This window comes from Ambystoma mexicanum, chromosome 7p, assembly GCF_040938575.1.
Source record: "Ambystoma mexicanum isolate Mex_15411 chromosome 7p, UKY_AmexF1_1, whole genome shotgun sequence".
Classification (NCBI taxonomy): Eukaryota; Metazoa; Chordata; class Amphibia; order Caudata; family Ambystomatidae; genus Ambystoma; species Ambystoma mexicanum.
The window spans coordinates 895,075,355-895,094,234 of NC_090939.1; the positions used below are offsets into that span (position 1 = coordinate 895,075,355).

At 47.8% G+C, this 18,880-nt stretch overlaps 1 protein-coding gene across 1 annotated transcript in view; it reads right to left on the reverse strand.

The window, feature by feature from the left end:
* The window catches only part of CUL4A (cullin 4A), a 2,221,838-nt gene that overhangs the window by 1,570,539 nt on the left and 632,419 nt on the right, over positions 1-18,880 (reverse strand). The window contains exon 6 of the mRNA XM_069637151.1: positions 13,266-13,428. Coding sequence (XP_069493252.1) covers positions 13,266-13,428 — 163 coding nt within the window. The remainder of the gene's footprint in view (positions 1-13,265; positions 13,429-18,880) is intronic.

An 18,880-nucleotide genomic window follows, 5' to 3' on the forward strand; every position in this document is an offset into this window, starting at 1 on the left:
GTTTTAGCCACGTTCTCACACACAGAGCTCCCCTACAGAAAATGGGAATGACACTGCCTTGGTCGGATTTTCAAGTCGATTTCATTGGGCCAGTGATTTGCTCCTATAGAGGAAATGAGTACATGATTACCGTTACATGCTTGTTTATCAAGTGGGCGGAATGTCTACCGGCCGCAAATTGCAAGGCAGAAACAACTGCTGTCCTAATGATAAATCACATCTCCTCTCATTTTGGCCTTCCCCAAAGGATTGAGTGGGACCGAGGAAGTCATTTTACCAGTGAGGTGATGACAAAGATGTTGAAGATACTAGTGGTAAAGAGAAAACTCCACATTGGCTACCGCCAAGCGTCGAACGGAGGAGTTGAGAGTTACAATAAAACGATCGTGAGCATCTTGAAGAAGTTTGTGGCGGACTCTGGACGTAGTTGGGACATCAGATTACCGCTTGTCCTGATGGCTATCAGGTCTACGCCATCTTTTGCAACAAATATATTACCATTCAAGCTCATGACTGGACGAAAAATGGTGCTACCTCAGCATCTGCTCTACAGAACAGACCCTGATCAATGTGTCCACGACCCATGAGTACATTGACAATTTACAAAAACACCTTCAGCACGTTTTTGCTTGCGCTCAGCGAAATTTTGAGAAGTCGGCAGGGGATGAAAACCCACTACAACTTAAAGACCACCAAGAAAGAGTACAAAGTAGGAGACAAGGTACACCTGTACAATTTCCAAAGGAACTAGACCAAACAGCGGAAGTTCCTTCCCGTCTGGCCCGGCGCTGTTGAAGTTGTCGATAAAATCTCACCTGTCGCCTATAAGATTTGCATATCTAAAGGAGAACAAGCGGAAGAGAAATGGGTTCATAACAATCAGTTAAAAAGCGGTCATCCCAGACAGAACTTGCGACTGATTGAAGAACCCACTGAGGCTAGAGCCCAGGAACCATCTGAAGAATAAAGGTAAAGAATGGGACCCCAGATAGAGAAAAATCATACCACTTATACTTATAAGAAATGTACCAAAAGCAATGATCATGTCGGAAATTGTGTCCGTCATATGAAATGTAATGTGTAGCTTGTTGATTTATTGTCAATTTGCACGTCGATCATATCCGGGAAATTAGTACTGTATGAAATACTGGACCTCTCTCTTATTCTCGGCAGATTAAATAATTCCTTGCCTCTACAGGCCGGAGGTGGAGCTACCGGAAAGGGTGGGGTCGGGACCAAAACCCAAAATCCGAAAAGAGTTGAGTGCACACCAGAGTGCCAATCGCTCAGGACATGAAAAAGAGCAGAAGTGCTCTGACACAGATCCCTGGAATTAACCCAAGCCACAAGGAAACAAACTCCACTCTCTCCGTCCTCTTCTCTGTCTCACTGGAATCAATGATCCAGGAGGGGGGGCCTATGGGGTGAACTATAGCCCCTGAATGCAAGAAATAAAGAGGCCAGAGTGATTTGTAAATGCCTGTTGGAGTAGAAGGCCAGCACTGAAATGGTGATGTGACAGTGCGATTTTACTCAACCCATGGAGAGCTGCACTTGTACTTAGAGACAGCAGTGCGTACATTATGTTCAAATGTAATACCAGAGTGTGCCCCAGTCACCTAAAGTGAACCCAAACTCCTTGCATTTACAAGAAATAAAAGAATTTCCTTTTTGCATTTCCTCATCCAAATGACAATATGCAGAGAGAAGTACTCACTAGACTTTCAGCATTTAAACATGGTTTTCTCACATTACTGCCCTATACATATGGACAATGCAGAAGTGATACTCACATATTTTGAAACTGTAAAAGCCTTATAAAATGCCATATAAAATGCATTGTGTCTGAGTTATAAGCCATTGCTTGCAGGACAACCTGAGCCGGTTATTTATCCAAAGATGAAACTTAACCTCCAAGACCTTTTCTCTGCTGCCCTGAAACAAACGGTCTGGTTGACAACCATCAATCAGGGCCATTACTTAACCTTTAACTGCCATGGGTTTTCCCCCCCAGTGCCAAGGCCTTTTTTGGCGATTTTGGTATTTTGCCATTCAATGCCTTCTAACGTTTTCTGTTTCATTAACCCCATTAAGTACCAAGGATGAGGTATCTCGTCCTTGGCAACAGGGTGGTAGTCCCAAGGACGCGATACCTTGCCCTTTGCACTTAAGGGGTTTAAAAACATAGAAAGAAATACACTGCTTAGATTGAAACCAGGGTGAAAAACAGATAAGGCTGTGCCCGTTCTTTCAGCAGATGTAACCTTGAGTCACAATTCCCATAAAATGTCCATTAGAGTTGTGATGAGGGCCCTCACAGGCCTTGAAGGGGGAGGCAAACAAAAACATGAGCCAGGCTCTGCCTGGTCACATGCCTAAGAGTAAATGTAATTTAAGAGAACAAAGGAAATGGCTGCAGTTAAATTAATAGGAAAATGCCTATTATTGCATAAAAGGGACAGCGTATATGCCACAACAGTCATTCCAGACTTTTATTTAAAGGTGACAGTAACTCCCTTTGAGCCATGCTAAAACGATGTGTTTGAGAAACATAACTAAAGTTATTAATGAAAATGTTAATTGGGCCTTCCCTTGATTCCGAGAGATTTGAAAGTTGGTTTGCGGGTGAAGGAAATAATTAACATGAGAATTATGTAGTGGCATGTTTTTCACTGATACGGCTCCTGAGTAAATAAAGAAAAAACATCACTCTGCATAGGAAGGGCGTGCCGACTTCAGATTAACATCCGATTTGCCTTACAATGTAGCTCTTAAACATTAGAAAAATTAGGGTACTTGTCATGTTGGTAGATTTTAAAATGTTTGTCCATGCTGAGCCCACCTGTCAAATTGGGCTGACGAAGCTCTCTCCTCCCACATCTGTCATGACTCACTCTCCTAATCTCCTTGTCCTATAAGCACACAGGTGGGAAGTGGGCAGAGAAAACCAACCAATCCTTTCCGCGACAATCATGACAAGTTGGTGATGTCATTTGCCCTATAAGTAAACCTGTTAGCATTAGAAGAACAAGTTACTTTCGTACCTGGTAACGTTCTTTCGATGGGATGGTCCGACGACGTATTCCATATCTTTGACAGGTAATGTACACAGCTGTGCTGCTTCGGAAAATCTTTGGCGTCTGCCTTCTGCGTCAATGACGTCGATGCGCCGTCCCCGAGGACCTCCTCCGACGGCCGACGTCACCCGATGTGTGCCACCAGTTTTCTGCCAGTCAGACACACAAGGCCTTGCGGAACGCAAGCTGCAATCGCAATCGAAATTCTGCAGCGGGGAAGGCAGGGAGGGAGCGATATGGAATACGTCGTCGGACCATCCCATCGAAAGAACGTTACCAGGTAAGAAAGTAACTTATTCTTCGAGGGGATTGGGTCCTCCGACGTATTCCATATCTATGACAGACTCCCAAAGCAGTACCTAGCAAGGAGGTGGGAAAGAATTTAGAATACAAATTTAGCATACCCAATCAAATTGTGGAATAGAGAACTGCCTTGCCAAAGGCCAAATCTTGCCCTCTGATGGAATCGAGGGAGTAGTGACGTACAAAAGTATGTACTGAAGCCCAGGTGGCTGCATCACAGATGTGACAAATAGGAACTCCCCTCTGCAGAGCAGTAGACGCAGCCACTCCCCTGGTAGAATGGGCCCGCAAGCCACCCGGAGGATCCTTACCCGCCAAGCGGTAACACTCGGAGATAGCTAAGCTAAAATAATCCAACGAGACAAAGTCTGTTTCGTCACAGCTTGTCCCAAACGCTTTCCAGCGTAACCAATGAAAAGTTGATAGTCCACTCTGACCCGGGACATGCGCGAAATATAAAAGCTCAACCCTCTCCTAGGATCAAGCCTATGGAGCCTCTCCTCTTCCTTACCAGGATGTGGAGGAGGATAGAACGCCGGAAGAACAACCTTCTGGCTCAAATGAAATTCCGAAACCACCTTCGGAAGAAAAGAAGGACAAACTCTAAGGACAACCCTGTCCTTAAGAAACACAGTGAAGGGTGGCTTAACGGAAAGTGCCTGTAACTCACTCACTCTGCGAGCGGAAGTAACCGCAACCAAAAACACAGTTTTCAGAGTTAACAGCCTCAAAGGGCAAGAACGTAAAGGCTCAAACGGAGCACCCATAAGAAACTTAAGAACAAGGTTCAAATCCCAACCTGGCACCAGAAAAGGTGACAGAGGGAACACATTAGTGAGCCCTTTCAAAAACTGCGAAATTAAAGGAATTTTAAAATAGGAACACTCTTCAGACAAGCGCTTAAATATGGACAGCGCCGCCAGGTAACCTTTAATGGTCCCCACTTGCAAGCCCCTGTGGGCCAAAGAAAGCAAAAAAAACAGAACCATGGGAATGTCACATTCAAAAGGATCCACATTCTGAACTCTGCACCAGTCGCAGAACTTTCTCCAACGGCAACGGTACAGAGACTTAGTTGCCGGCCGCCTGGCCGAGAGCAACATCTCCATCACGTCTTCAGGGAGGTCCCAATCCTTATACCTCAACCTTTCAGAAGCCAAGCGTGAAGATTGAGGGATCTGACCTCTGGACAGAGAACCGGACCACCCTCCCGTGAGAGCAGATCGTCTCGGTAGGGAAGACGACGTGGAGGGCAGATGGACAAGTCGAGAAGGTCCGGGTACCACGTCCTCCGGGCCCACGTCAGAGCAATGAGGATCATCCGGGAACCAAACCTCCGTAACCTCTGCAGCACTTGCGGGATGACGGGGACTGGAGGAAACACGTACAGCAGTGGGAACGACCACTCCACCACGAACGCGTCTCCTAAGGCTCCTTTTGGAGGAAATTCCCGCAAGCAAAACCTTTCGCACTTCTGGTTCACACTGGAGGCGAAGAGATCCACTCGAGGGGTCCCCCCAAAGGGCGAAGATCTCCAGGAGAATCTCCTGAGCCAGCTCCCACTCGTGAGAGATCGAGCTCTGCCTGCTCACAGCGTCCGCCGTCTCGTTGTCGTCTCCGGCCAGATGAACAGCCGAGATCGAAGCTTCCTGCTGGATGGCCCAGAATTCGCCTCCCTGCACAACGGAAGTGACCCTGCCCCCCCCCTCCCCTTTTTGTTGAGGTAGTGCATGGCCACCGTGTTGTCCGTTAGAATCGGGACACTATTTCTGTGCACAGTCGGCAGAAAAGCCTTCAGGGCTAGCCTGACGGCCCTCAGCTCCAACAGATTGATATGGAGTCTGGACTCCGACGGAGACCAACGACCGCTGACTGTCAACTCGTTGGCATGAGCTCCCCACCCGTGAGGGATGCGTCCGTCACAATCATCACCTCCGGCCAGGGCAGCCAAAATGGGGCCCCCTTCATCAGATTGCCATCGACGGCCCACCACAGAATGTCCCAGGCCACCGAGGGCGGCACCTGAACAGGGTCCGAGAACCTGCCGGAGGACTGAGAACACTGGAGCTTGAGTGCCCACTGCAAAGATCTCATCCGCAGACGATCCTCTGGCACCAGAAGAATGCAGGATGGCATGAGGCCGAGCAGTCTTAAGAACTCGGACGCTGGGAGATCCTGGGCAAAATGAAACTTGTGCACCATCTGCTGAATGTGAAGAGCCCTCACCTGAGGAGGAAAACACTGCCCCAGGGACGTGTCGAGTACTGCTCCGATGTACTGGAGCCGCTGCGTTGGTGTCAAATGGGACTTCTTTAAATTGAGGGAGAAGCCCACCCTGTGAAGGGAGTGGCAGGTGACGGACAGATGATCCAGGACTTGCTCGGGAGAGCTCCGCCTGATCAACCAATCGTCCAGGTAGGGGTAGACGTGAATCCCCCCTTTCCTGAGATGCGCTGCCACCACCACCATGAGCTTGGTGAAAACCCTCGGGGCGGAGGTCAATCCGAACGGCAGGACCCGAAACTGAAAGTGCGAGTCGCCAACCGCGAACCTCAGGTACTTCTTGTGCTTGGGATGGATCGGCACATGGAAGTAAGCATCCTTGAGGTCGAGAGACACCAACCAGTCCTGAAGTTGAAGGGCCTGGAGGACTTGAGAAAGAGTCACTATCTTGAACTTGTCCTTCCTGAGGAGTTTGTTCAAACCGCGCAAGTCCATGATGGGTCTCAATCCCCCGTCTTTCTTTGATATAAAAAAATAAGGGGAATACCATCCCTTGTTCCTCTCCGCTACAGGCACCAGTTCTATTGCGCCTTTCTCCAGCAGGGCTTGAATTTCCTGTGCAAGGAGCGGATCCGGAATCTTCAAAGAGAGGCTCCTTGGTGGATTGTCGTGAGGCCTCTGCCGAAAAGGAAGACAGTAGCTGTGGGTTATGATCTCCAGAACCCACGCATCCAAAGTAATGGCTTGCCACTCTACAAGATGCTGCGCCAGCCTTCCCCCAACCGGCGAACCATGGGACCTGGCCTCATGACTGAGTGGTAGCGGCTGCGGCTTTGCCCGAGGGCAAAGAGGCAACTGCCCGAGCGGCCTTGGCACCTCGAGTACCTTTATTTCCACCTGTGGCACTCTTACGATGGCCTCTGACTGCTAGCTCCCCTCGCTTTACTGAAGGACGAGTAATAGCAAAAGGAACCTCCCCTCCATTGCTGTCCCCTAGGACGAAAAGGCGGAGGTTGGCGAACTGCAGCACCCAACAACTTCGCTGCAGCTTTGGAGGTCTGCAACCTCTCAAGGCTCTAGTCAGCCTTGCTGCCAAAAAGGTGTTCACCGTCAAAGGGCATGTTGAGGAGCCGGGACTGCACATCAGGAGCGAACCCAGACTTCCGCAACCACGCAAACCTGCGCATTACAGTGCTCGCCGCCATGGACCGGCTGACACAATCCGCCAAGTCCAAACCCGACTGAACGGCCTCACAGATGGCATACTTGCCATCCGGAACCGGAGCAAGGAAACCATCCCGTTCGTCCCCTTCGGGAATATGTTCAGCCGCTAATGCAACACAGTTCCACAGAGTGTGTGTGAAACGACACAAAGCACATATGGAGTTGGCCGCCTGAAGCGCCATACCCCCCCGAAGAAAACACTTGCTTCGCCCAGCCGTCAAAACCTTTGTCGTCCCTATCCGGCGGGATGGTAGGATAAGACGTCTGCACCACCAAACTCTCCGGAGTGGGGTGCCTAGACAAGTAGCAGGGGTCGCTACTGGCTGGACGGTATTTTCGCGACAAAGACTTGCCCACTGCCGGGAGACTCTCCGGAGCAGTCCAAGCTGCTGCCACCCTTCTCTGCAGAGCCATATGAAAAGGCAAAACCGTGTCAGTGGGTGGACCGAAGTCAAGAATGTCCGTGAGATCATCCTGAACGAACTCCCCTGGGGGAGCTGACCAACCCAAGTACTCGGTAACCCGAGAAATAAGGTGCCGATATGAAGAATCGGCATGAGTGCCAGGCTCCGGCCTACAAAACTCCACCTCCGGAGAGGTGTCCAGTCCACTGGCATCATGCAGCGACTGCCGCAAGTCATCAAACTGGCTATGGCCCGAGATAAGTTCATCCGGAACCGGAACCAAGCCGCCATCAGAACCTTCATCACCCTCAGAAATGTACTCCAGGCGGGGAGAGGAAGACCTCTGGGGACCAAAGCAGTGCCTGACCTTAGCCAGAGCCTTTCTAGGGGCAAACCCTGTGCCACGGGGCCCCTCCGACACCACCGCCTCAAAAGGCGTCGAGGGCGCCGAACGAGGCGTAGACGTCTAGCGAATCGGCATCGACGTCAGTTGCAGCGCCGCCAGCATCGGCGGCGTCGACACAGGCCTCGAAGCCGGAGCTCCGAGCGTGTCTCTCGACGACCTAGGCGCCGATGACGACCCTTTCGGAGGCAGAGCCTCGAGAGAAATCATCGACGACCTCGGCGCCACAGGCATCGACGTCTTCTTCGAAGACGGCACAGGATCACGCGGTCTCGAGCGCGTCGAGGACCGGGACCTGTAACGGGCATGGCGAGAACGGCTACCCTTGTCCGAGCGGGACCTCTCCTGCGAGCCGTGCCGACCACCCGAGCCCAAAGGCGTACAAGCGGTATCTCTCGACCGGTGCCGACCGATCCCACTCGGAGGCGCGGACGGACCGGTACCCTGCGATTCAGGAATCGCTAGCATCTGCTTCCCGAAGGAAGCCCATTCCTCCGGTGTCGCTTGCAGGGAGGGATAAGCGACCCGCCGACGGGAGGAGTCCTCGGAAGAGGACGGGGAAGGCGACCTATGCCGGCGCTTCCGAGAATGTCTCGAAGAGGCGGAGGAGTGGCGAGACCGACTCCTGGAAGGAGACCCACTGGACTTCCCACGATGACGCAGAGAGTCGCCCCTCGAGTCTTCCGTCGAAAGCCCTGCAGACCTCGACTTCCGGGGCTTAGACACCCGGCTTACCGACAGCTTCTTCTTGCGTTCCCGCAAGGCCTTTGCCGTGAGCAACTGGCAGTCGACACAGTCGTCCGTATCTTGGGCCTCCCCGAGGCACCAGAGGCAGGCATCGTGCGAGTCCGTGACCGACATCTTGGACCCACAGTCCCCGCATTTCTTGAAGCCCGGACGCGGGGTTGAAGAAGATGAAGACATCGCCACGAACAGGTCTTCACAACAAACCGAACAGGTTCAACGAACCGAGAATGGAAAACAGCAAACTCCAACGAGTCGAGGCATACCGAGCTTCACGAAGCGAACACGTTCGCGGAAAAAACGGAACTGAGGCTATGGGCGTCGTGCGTCCTACTTATCACATCGGGTGACGTCGGCCGTCGGAGGAGGTCCTCAGGGATGGCGCATCGACGTCATCGACGCAGGACGCAGACGCCAAAGTTTTTCCGAAGCAGCACAGCTGTGGACATTACCGGTCATAGATATGGAATACGTCGGAGGACCCAATCCCCTTGAACTGAGTTTTTTCACTTATTCAGGGAGGCAACTTGCTGGTGAACTCTTGCGAGAAACATCCCAGCATAGAAGCCCCACTCTTTCATTGGAGACAGAAACCAGGAGACCTAGAAGCTGACTGGGACCTCTTGGAGAATTTAAAGGAGACAATCCTTGACCGACACCCTTGCTGTCCCAGCGGTGCCCTGCTGCTCCCTGATGCCCATTCCAAAGCCTCTTCTGTAAGAAACTATCGCCAAAGCTATATGTAGGCCCTGCATTTTTTAAGTATTGTTGTAGTTACTTCCCCACAGCAAAATATCCTGTTTGTCTGTGTAGATCCTTAGCCTATTTAATTAAAGTAAATTAAATAATTCCCCTATAGAAATCACGGGATGTGTTTTGTTGGCATTCAAAACCAACAAGCTCTTCCCAGTGTGTTTTGAGCCGGTATAGACCAAGATCTGCCAAAAGAATAATCTAAAAACCCTGTTTTCATGTGAGTGTGCAAAACGAAATCCCCCCATTGATCCCCTTCATTTTAAATCAAAAGTGCGAAGCCTGGTATTTCCTTTGCATGTGTGGTAAAAACGAAATTAACCCTTTGTTTCCATTGTGCTCTTACGAAAACCACAAAGCACTGCCTGTTATGTTTAGGTGTGTCAAATTTTCCCATTGCTTTTCTGTCCCTCATATTGCATCCGTGGTAACAAGTAGAAAAAACGATCTTTCCCCTTGAATCCTTTTTCCAAACAGTGCCTTTTTATCAGAATTAATCCCAAAACGATGTTCCCATTGTGTCCCCACTCTCTGCCTAAGGCCTTCAATTCAGAGGGGTCAAGTGTAATTGATGTTTGGAGGATTGGGGTTGCTGGGAGAAAAGTATTATTTTAAAAAAATTAGCAATCGCTGTATGCCTTGAATTGTTCTTGCTCTGCATTGGGGGTGCCTTTACGGATGTTATTTTTGTTCTTGTGTTGCCACAGTACTGGTGGCTGGTGTTAGTCTGGGCGCCAAACTTGGTTCAAATAAATAAATATATTCTTACTACACATCGGCCTGGATCTTAGGCCATTGTGTCACTGGGCACTTGTTGGGGTTGGGTGCGAATTGGAAATTCTCTCACGAGACTTGTTCCAAAACATAGTATGCTGAGTGCGCAGAAAAAAGCAACCAAGGTACTGGAGCGTAGTGATGTAGTGTGTATATATAGCGGCCGACAGGGTCAGAGCCAACGAGTGGCACATCGAATCAAGAGGGGTCGACTGTCGAGTCGTACTACGCCCCCCCGTCGAAAACGTTTCTGAGCAGCTGATGCAGGAATGGATATCTATCCCATGAGGAATCTGCAGGAGAATGCAATCCATTGAATGGCAGTTCCCACTGGGCTAGATTATCTATGCTCTGCCCTGCTTTGAAGTGCTACGCGGAGTTAGGTTTGGTATGCTGCACTGTTATGTGATGCTACGCAGAGTCATGTTTCAAGCAGTAGAAACATGTTGTGCAAGGTCTTGTTCTACTGGGATCAATGTGTTCTTTTGCCAAAACTAAATGCATGTTAACATGAATCTACCATATCGCTATTCCTTTCGATAGGAGGATGGGGGGAAGTTGGGGAGGGGGGATAGTTTCTTTTTATACTAGTTGGTTAAGTCATGGTGTATTAAGTTAAGGTTTCATTATAATGTTTTGCTTAACATTTCTACTTTTCAAGCACTTTTGGAGCAACCATAAGACAGCAGTTAGCAATCCCCTAAACACACACAAAAAAAAGAAAACAAAGGTAGACTTGGAAATCTAATTTGTTAACTAGGTGTCAAGCTGCGCATTACAATGCCCGTTACTCGTTGCGTCAGGACAGTGCAGACACTGTAGATGGAGGGCTATGGTGAAAGGCCCCCGCAGGTTGTTTGGGGGGGGTCACATGAACAGCAGGCTTGGAATGGGATGGAAGACAATCAAGAAAGTGGCCAGAAAGATGGAGGCCAGGGAAAACCGACGACCATACAGTGCACACCCCAAATAGGCAAACAGACAAAAGGCAGGAAGAAAGTCAACTGTAAGGTAAGCAGAAGGTAAGGTAAGGACCCTAAAACAGGAAGGCAGGCAAAGGGGCAGAGGTGAAGGCCTAGATTAGGCAGGAACAGAAATCTGGCCCGACAGAACAAAAACTGCCAGGCAAAGAGCGTCTACTCAGCTCACAAGTGAGGGTTGTGACACACTGTCTGGCAATGCCGGTGCCTTTAACGGCACTGGCATGAAAAGGAACCTCAGCCTTGCGTTCCCCATCATTAGGGGCAAAGGACCAGGAGTGGTGTACTGTGCATGCAAGGAACCAATATGCGGGTCCCAAGCACATAAGCACTGCTCCCAACATGGCGGCCCAAATCTGCTGATGTTCCAGTGGGGGCTACTGCGGAGGATGGACTGCTAGGCCCTGGGCGGTGGCAGTGCCCAGACGCCACAACAGTTGGCACTGCCAGCCACGGCACAAAGGACTGTGCCCATGGGAAGTGGGGGGCGTAACACTAGACCATACACCCTTGTTTCGAACTTGCATTCGCATGATGCCCTCTATTAACAGGACACAGTAACTGCAGCTCAGGGTGAGAAGGCTAGCAAAGGCTGGATTGTATACATTCTCTCCCATAAGCGCACAGCCTCAGCCTACAAGGATTCCTGCCTCACACACAATATAACCATTACCATATAGGCCCTAGAAGGGCTCAGGAACCTACAGGATGGCTGGACTGGGGCTTCTTAACCCCCCCACCCGTCCCCCCAAGGAAGCCACAGTCGAAATCCCACCCTCAGTTAAATGTGCCCATATTTCCTCTCCGCTTTCCCCATCTATAGAACCTGACTGTTCATGGCGTAGGGAAATACGTAGAGGGGCTATGCATGCTGTGTTTTGTTGGGCTAGGTTTTCTCCATGCCTTGGCTCACCAGGACACCGTGGAACGCTCAAAGCTCTGAACAGGGCTAAGCCATAGACAGGCTTTGTGTACCTAAGCACCTTGCATACAAGCACAAGCCTAGGGCTTTGGTAACCATGACATAAATGAGGAAACAACACAATTTGGGTTTTTTGCTAACTTTTGAGGGAACTCTAACTTGGCAGATTGCGATTTCTGCCATACAATTCCTCCCAAATGAGGTTAGGACCTCAGGAAATGGAAGGGCTTTGCTGAATGTTTTCTTGGGCATGGCTTTAACATGCCCAGGCGCAACATCCAGTGAGTACATTTTAGACATACCCCCCTTGCACAGCAAACACCTCTTCTACAGCTCATTTCAGTGCAGCACCCTATTAGAATACAGTGGAGTCCCACCATAAATTCAGTCCAATTGTACACATAGCTCCTCCACCTTTTCCTGCTCATGCCTTCCTGAGCACCTCATCCCAACTATCTACCCAGCTTTGCTCCTCCCTACGGTATCACCCCAAAATATTGCAGCCAATCAATGAGAATCAAAAAATACTGAATTTCAGATGACCCATTTCACTCCATATATATGTGGAGGGATGGGTAAAGTTAATAACAAATGTGAAGGGGTATGGTGCGGGGGTCTATATATGTGCACTGAAATGGGGTAAAAAACAATTTGTTTTTTTCGAAATTATCACATCGATCCCTGCCTACCAGTACTCGTGTTGCATCAGACTCCTCCTTTACCTCTGACCGGCAAAAGCGCTTCAACACCATAAACTACGGCACAAGGCGCTATACAAATGCAAGATGACATGAAATAAAATGGCAAAGACGACTCGAAGAAAATGACCAGACAACAGGCCTTTCAAAAGGTCTTAATCAGTTTGTGCCTTTCCAAGTATCATGTGGCTACTTATTAAGTACAGTGGCTACACCGCAGTGCAACCGAAATAAAACCACCAGTCTATGACCTGAAACACTATCAAGGTAAGGTAACAAACACATCCATGGACAAAAAGGCCTACTAAGAGCAACACATCAAAAAAGTAGTTACAGCTTTCAGCAAGACTTTGTGAAAAGCCTGACTGTTGGAGACACATGCTCAGGAAAACAGAAAGCAAAACAAAACAGGGAGGGGGCACTTCTAAAGTGAGAAAGGAAAGCCAGAAATGCATTAACAACTGTACATCAATATGAAAGCAAAATAAATAGCAAAACTAGAACGTATGAGCAATTTATTATTTAAAATGTAGATCTAGAAGGATGAGGCGCAATGAAATGATAAGTCTTTAAAAAATACAAAACATTTAAGAAAATGTATCAATATATTTTGGTTCCATTTCTCTCACAAAACTAGTCACTCCTAACATCTTATATCACACTACATGCTAGTGAAAACATGCCATTCCACTTACATCACTTATCAAGACAAATTCTATATTCAATGGCTATTTTGACCTTAAAAAGTTATTATGCTTACCTGCAAATCCGATAACATGCTGAGAAGACTTCGCAACAAGCTCCTGTCTACAGTTTCCCCATTGCGCTCTCGTTCAATTAGCAGGAGGATCCCATCAATAGTTTTGTCCTGCACCATTTTATCACTAATAACGTGACTTCTAAAAAGCTCAAGGCCCATGTCCCTGTCACAAGAAAAAAAAAAAGACAGTCACCGCTTTATTGAGCCCCGAGCACTCAGAAACCATACTCGCGTAGGTTATCATACAAATCTAATGTATACTGAACAGCTGTAAAATTGTAACATCTTATCAGGCACAAACATGTTATGCGTGCCTGGCTAATCAATAAAAGTGAAGTTGCACTGTATCTGTGACTTTCAGCAACTGCTCAAGTTGTATTTTGCAGATGAAGATATTAAATAATGTTTTCAATTGAATCAACATTCAACAAATCCACCGTTGGCTGCTGACTGGCCAAGAACGAGCAATACATAATCAGGTATGGCAAGACCAATAACTAGCAAATAGGCATACTGTGCTGAACAACCTGGCAAGGAAGAGGGTGGACGTGGAAGACTACTGACACTTATCTGTAAGATCTGAAAGGGCAAATCAAGGGATGAATGCACACATTTTGGGGGACGGGGGTGGGGGAGGCGTTAGCCTTACGTAAATAACTATGTTCATGGAACCTGTGCCCAATTCATTACCTTTAGCGCTCAAGAAACAACCCATGAAAAAGGCAAAAAACATAGGCGAAGTAGTACAACATGCATTGGACTCCAGTTCATTAAATGTGTTTGTATCTGTCATGTTTTGGATATACGTGATTATTAGGTCGCTTAAAATGTGGTATCCGAAAATTACGAATTCGAAATTTACAGCGTGCAATAATCAAGTACACCTCCCCTGGCCACTATCCCCCCTACCCATACATCTTAACCGGATGGGCACACTTGCCTTATGTCCACTTCTGCAGCGCTTTCCCTGCGACGTGAGGTCCTCCTCCCCATTGTGGGGTGGAAATTGCACCGTAGGGTGCCTTTTTTTGTTTTTAAACTTTCATTTCCCCCCAGCTTTTCTTTTTATGGATGCGAGGGACACCACTAGCAACCCCCGAATTCCCATAATGTCCGTCAAGGGGAGCAGGGAACACCCATGCAACCCCCACTCCCCTTATTTCTTATTCCTTATTTTAGGAATTCGTCATTTTGTATAATGCCAAATGCGCATAAAACGTGCCTTCAGCATTTTCTTTTCGACATTTTCAGTAGATTCGATGTGCAGTCCCCTTTTTATGGCTCTGATCCAGGGGCAAAGGTAACCTCCCTCACTCCAGGCTAGAGAGATTTCACAGGAACCAGCCACCCCTCAGAGCAGCTGAATAGAAAGGTGCACTGCACCACCTGCAATTTAAAAGATGTTAACAGGAGATGGGCTCCGCCCAGAGTCCTTACCTTCGAATGTGACCAGCACCAAGGTGGATTTTTATTTAGGAATCCCAACGGACACGCCTATTTATTTATACAGAAAAATCAACACAAAATAACTCCCATAACATGTCCCTCTATAATCAAAACCCTCAAACCTAATCCACTGGCGTGAGTCCCTCTGAGGGAGCTGCCTCCTCAGATCACCCTCCCTTAGAGGGGTCAAGGTAGACTGCTAGGGCGAGCCGACATAACAGGCTACTTTTTTCTATCTGGAACCACCCACTGTGAGGAATGGCCAAAGGATGGCCCGAGTGGGTGCTTCGTCCTCTAGGCGGCCTAGGGAGGCCACAACTGCTCCTTTCCTGTATCACTCCAGGGTACACCCTAATCTATACCCTAACCAACTCCCCTAACTTAATGACATGCTTACCCCCGACATTACTATCAATGTAAAGCCTGCCTACCCACCTAAATAAACATTTAAACCCAGTATAAATACACATTCACTTACATTACACACAAACACACAGAATATATATCGTTATTAAACGATAGTTGACGTTAGTCCGAGTTGCATAGGAAATCGAACAAATGAATCGCTAATTTTGACTGGTGAATGGGTTTGCCCGGAATTTTGCAGACAATTTTGTGCTTACGGCCCACCCAGACGGGAAAGTTTGGGAAAGATTCTTTTAATAAAATAACGTAAACATTTTTACATTTTATTTTAAAAAGCACTTTCGTCCTAGACCCTATTCATTTTCCCATAAACGAAAAAAAAATCAATATTTGCTCGACTGCACAGCCAAAATCGCTTAACAGATTTGAAACAAGTTTGGAATAAATTGTACATAAAGGGAGTTTATAAATTAAACAGCTGCCATCTTTTTTCCCCTCGAGGCGAGTTAAAGCCACGGTTATACCCCAGGTTATATCCACGGCAATCGGAAAATAACACGCAGAAAAAAAAGCAATTTGCAGTTCAAAACACATGCAAATGCCATTAGGCTAGAGGGGGTGGGGGGAGGCAAGAGGACACCAAGTGTCTTTTTGGAGCTGGGATAGGGACCAAGCTTGCAACACGAGGCTCAAACATTTTACACATACCCTCGGGTATAACCTGGAGTAAAACCGTGGCTACCCGACATTTCAACTGAAACTTCATCAGAGACAAGGGTTGTGGAGGAATGGGAGAGGGGAGGTGAGGAGGCCATCAGGGGAGTGGGGGAGCAAACACACATGAGGGGGGCACTTGGTGAAGGTCTGGGAGGGCAGGGAAGCATATTTTTTGCTGTTTTCGCCCAATACCTGTGGGTATGACTACAAAAATGGGTATCTGTAGATCATAGCAATGTACCCACAGTTATAGAAAAAAATATTAAAAATAAAAGTATTTTTACAGCTGCAGGGACATCAGGGGTCAGCCATGGTCAATGGCTTGGCAGAGTTTTAAATGGCTGAAGGCCTGGTAGCGTAAAATATAAAGTGGGCATGGCCAAAGGCCATGGCTAGTCAGCAGGGAGAGATTTCAAATATACAGTGGGCACGGAGGAAGGCCATAGACAGTGGCGCTGACAAATATACAGTAGGCATTGGTCTTTTGCGCCTTCAACATCACGTCACCCACCCGTGTCCGCTTTATCTTCTGGGTGGATCCATTCACCTTGTGGGGCCATCCAATCACACTGCATGGCCAGCGCAATTTAAGTGTTCTTCGGTGGCCCCCATGAAGTGGTCCTCTACATCACTGCCATGCCTGCTGTGCCGGTGCGCCTTGGTTTGGTGCACCAATGAGGCCGCAGGGCCCCTTTCGGTGCGGCTACAGTGGTGCTACAGCCAACTCAGCACTGCACTGCTCATTTGGCGGGAGGGCGATTTAGGCGATGTGTCAGCATTTAGCAGCGGACATTGCAGCCAAACCTTGATGCAGTCACTATCAGCGGGTAGGTAACACCACATCAGGACAGGAAAGCTCCCTCTTGCTGATTTCACGAATAATCAAAGCTATCCAAAGAGCAAGGATGGTGTGAGGGCGTCTTTCACTATCCCACTTTGCAAACGCCTTGCTTAACTGTTTTGGGAGCAATAGTAACACAATCGCATTCCTCTGTTACATGGTAGGTTTTCACTTTTGTAGGTTATACCAAAGTAAGGGGTTTAAAAAAGGGCAGAGTGCATCTTAGCTTCAAATAAGATGCATGACATATTGAGAGTTGGAGAGGCCTATGGGGAATTGGGGAACTTGCAGATAGGCTTAGAGGGGAGGGAATAAACTAGCAGTGAGTCATAAAACAAACCCATAATTTACACAAAAATGCCTTTACGACTATGACCAAAGTACAAAAGCATAACATTGCCTGTGAATCCTATTAGGAAGATCAGTCGGTTTGGCGTTTTCTGTAGATGGCTGGGCCGGGCTATGTAAAACTTGTAAACCATTTCAAATGCTGACAAACATTTATTGTAGATTTATCCCCCTCGCCCCTTTTGCACACTTCCCAAGCTGAAACACGCCTGCAGCGATAGGTCCCTGCGCCAAGCATAGTAATGTTGCATTATGCTAAATTGACTTATACTGTGCAACGTTACTATTGGCATGGTCTCCAGGCGCTCACTAATTCTGTAAGAAAGTGGGTTGGGAAGGTTAGTGAGAGAAGGAGTAGGAAAGAGGTTGTGGTTTTCTGTTGGTGCTTGTAGAACCAGGAGAAACTGGCGTCTTGTGCGGGTCTACTCTCTAGGCATGTTTGGCTTGTACACACGGGTTTTGTCCGGAAGGGCAGCGTCCAGTGATTAGAATGTTGGTGTGTGGCATTTAGTTTCACGGTGGTTGTGTGTTTGTAGACTGATCTGTTGGATCATGTGGGGTATATGCTATAGAGGAGTCAGGAGCGGGGAGGGTTAGCAGTTTGTGCGTCATGTCCGTGTTGATGATGATTCTGGAATTTGTACTCTCGTTGGGTAATCTTGGGTCCCCATTGATATTGTTGGCAGCACTCGTTTTATGCTAATCATTGTGAATTGAATAGCCAGTTTTCAGTCGTTTTCTGAAGGTGAGGTTGTCTTCTGTCGTTCTGATCTCCTTCGGGATTGTGTTCAATAGATTGGCAATTAGACCCGAGAATGTTAACATTGTGTCCATCAAGTGGCCTTGAACAAAGTGCAGTTCATCAGTATCAAATTAATTATACCGAATAGCGATGAGGCATGCAGGATTTTTAGACACTGTGCCAATTGTGTACACGAGAATAAACCAGGACAGTTTTATTGGTTAAATAACCAAAATATAGACACCAGCTATTAGTTATTTCTAGTTATTTCTAGTTATTAGTTATTTCAGGCAATTTCATATAGAAATGTATAGTGGTGCTGAAGTGTTTTTTTGTTCGTTACTGTGAAGGAAGCCTTGCACTGTACCTTACAGAATGTTGCTGTGTGGTGTTTTCACGTGCGCGATGCCACACCTTTATTGGTCATCATAAGAGTGGTTTGGGTCTAGTTTTAGTTTACTTACATTTAATGTAGTGCAGTTTTCTCCCCTCAGGAAGAGTGATAGCGCAGACTTCGCACTCTGCATCCACTCTGTCAGGATTTTCTAGTGATTGTACTTCCACTGCAGGAACGGCTGTCCTCTAATTCCCTATACGTAGGTCATTTCTCATTTTGTAGTATTAAACAGTGGCAGAGCCAGGTTTTGATGGGGGGGGGGGGGCGAAGTTACTCTCAGGGTGCACCAGCACCAAACCAGTCAGGTTAGAGAGGGGTCGGGTCACAAACATTTCCTTTAAAATGTTTTGCGGATATAACTAGGTACTGTTGATAGGGAAGCATACCTTTTCGTGAATTACGTTTCTATGCAGCAGAGCCCAATGTAGCTCCTGGTAGTTGTTGGTGCCAAGGTAACCAGACTTTTAGGCTACAAGCAGGAGCTAAACAGCTCCCAGCTCCAATCAATTTCGAACCCCGACATTGCAAGGCGGCATTTGCAGACAGCTTCTTTTCCCCAGTGAGTGTATGGTTTACCATGTCCCCCACACTGCAATGTGCAAGGCCAGTGTGTGCCATTCCTGACATGAGGCCCGTTGGTAGCTTTGTGTGCTACCATTTCCAAAAATACACGTATTAACTAACAGCCATTTGTAAATAACCCCAAACTGTTGTAGTGGACGTGTGTCTTGCTCCTCATTTTCCTGCAGCCTCTATTA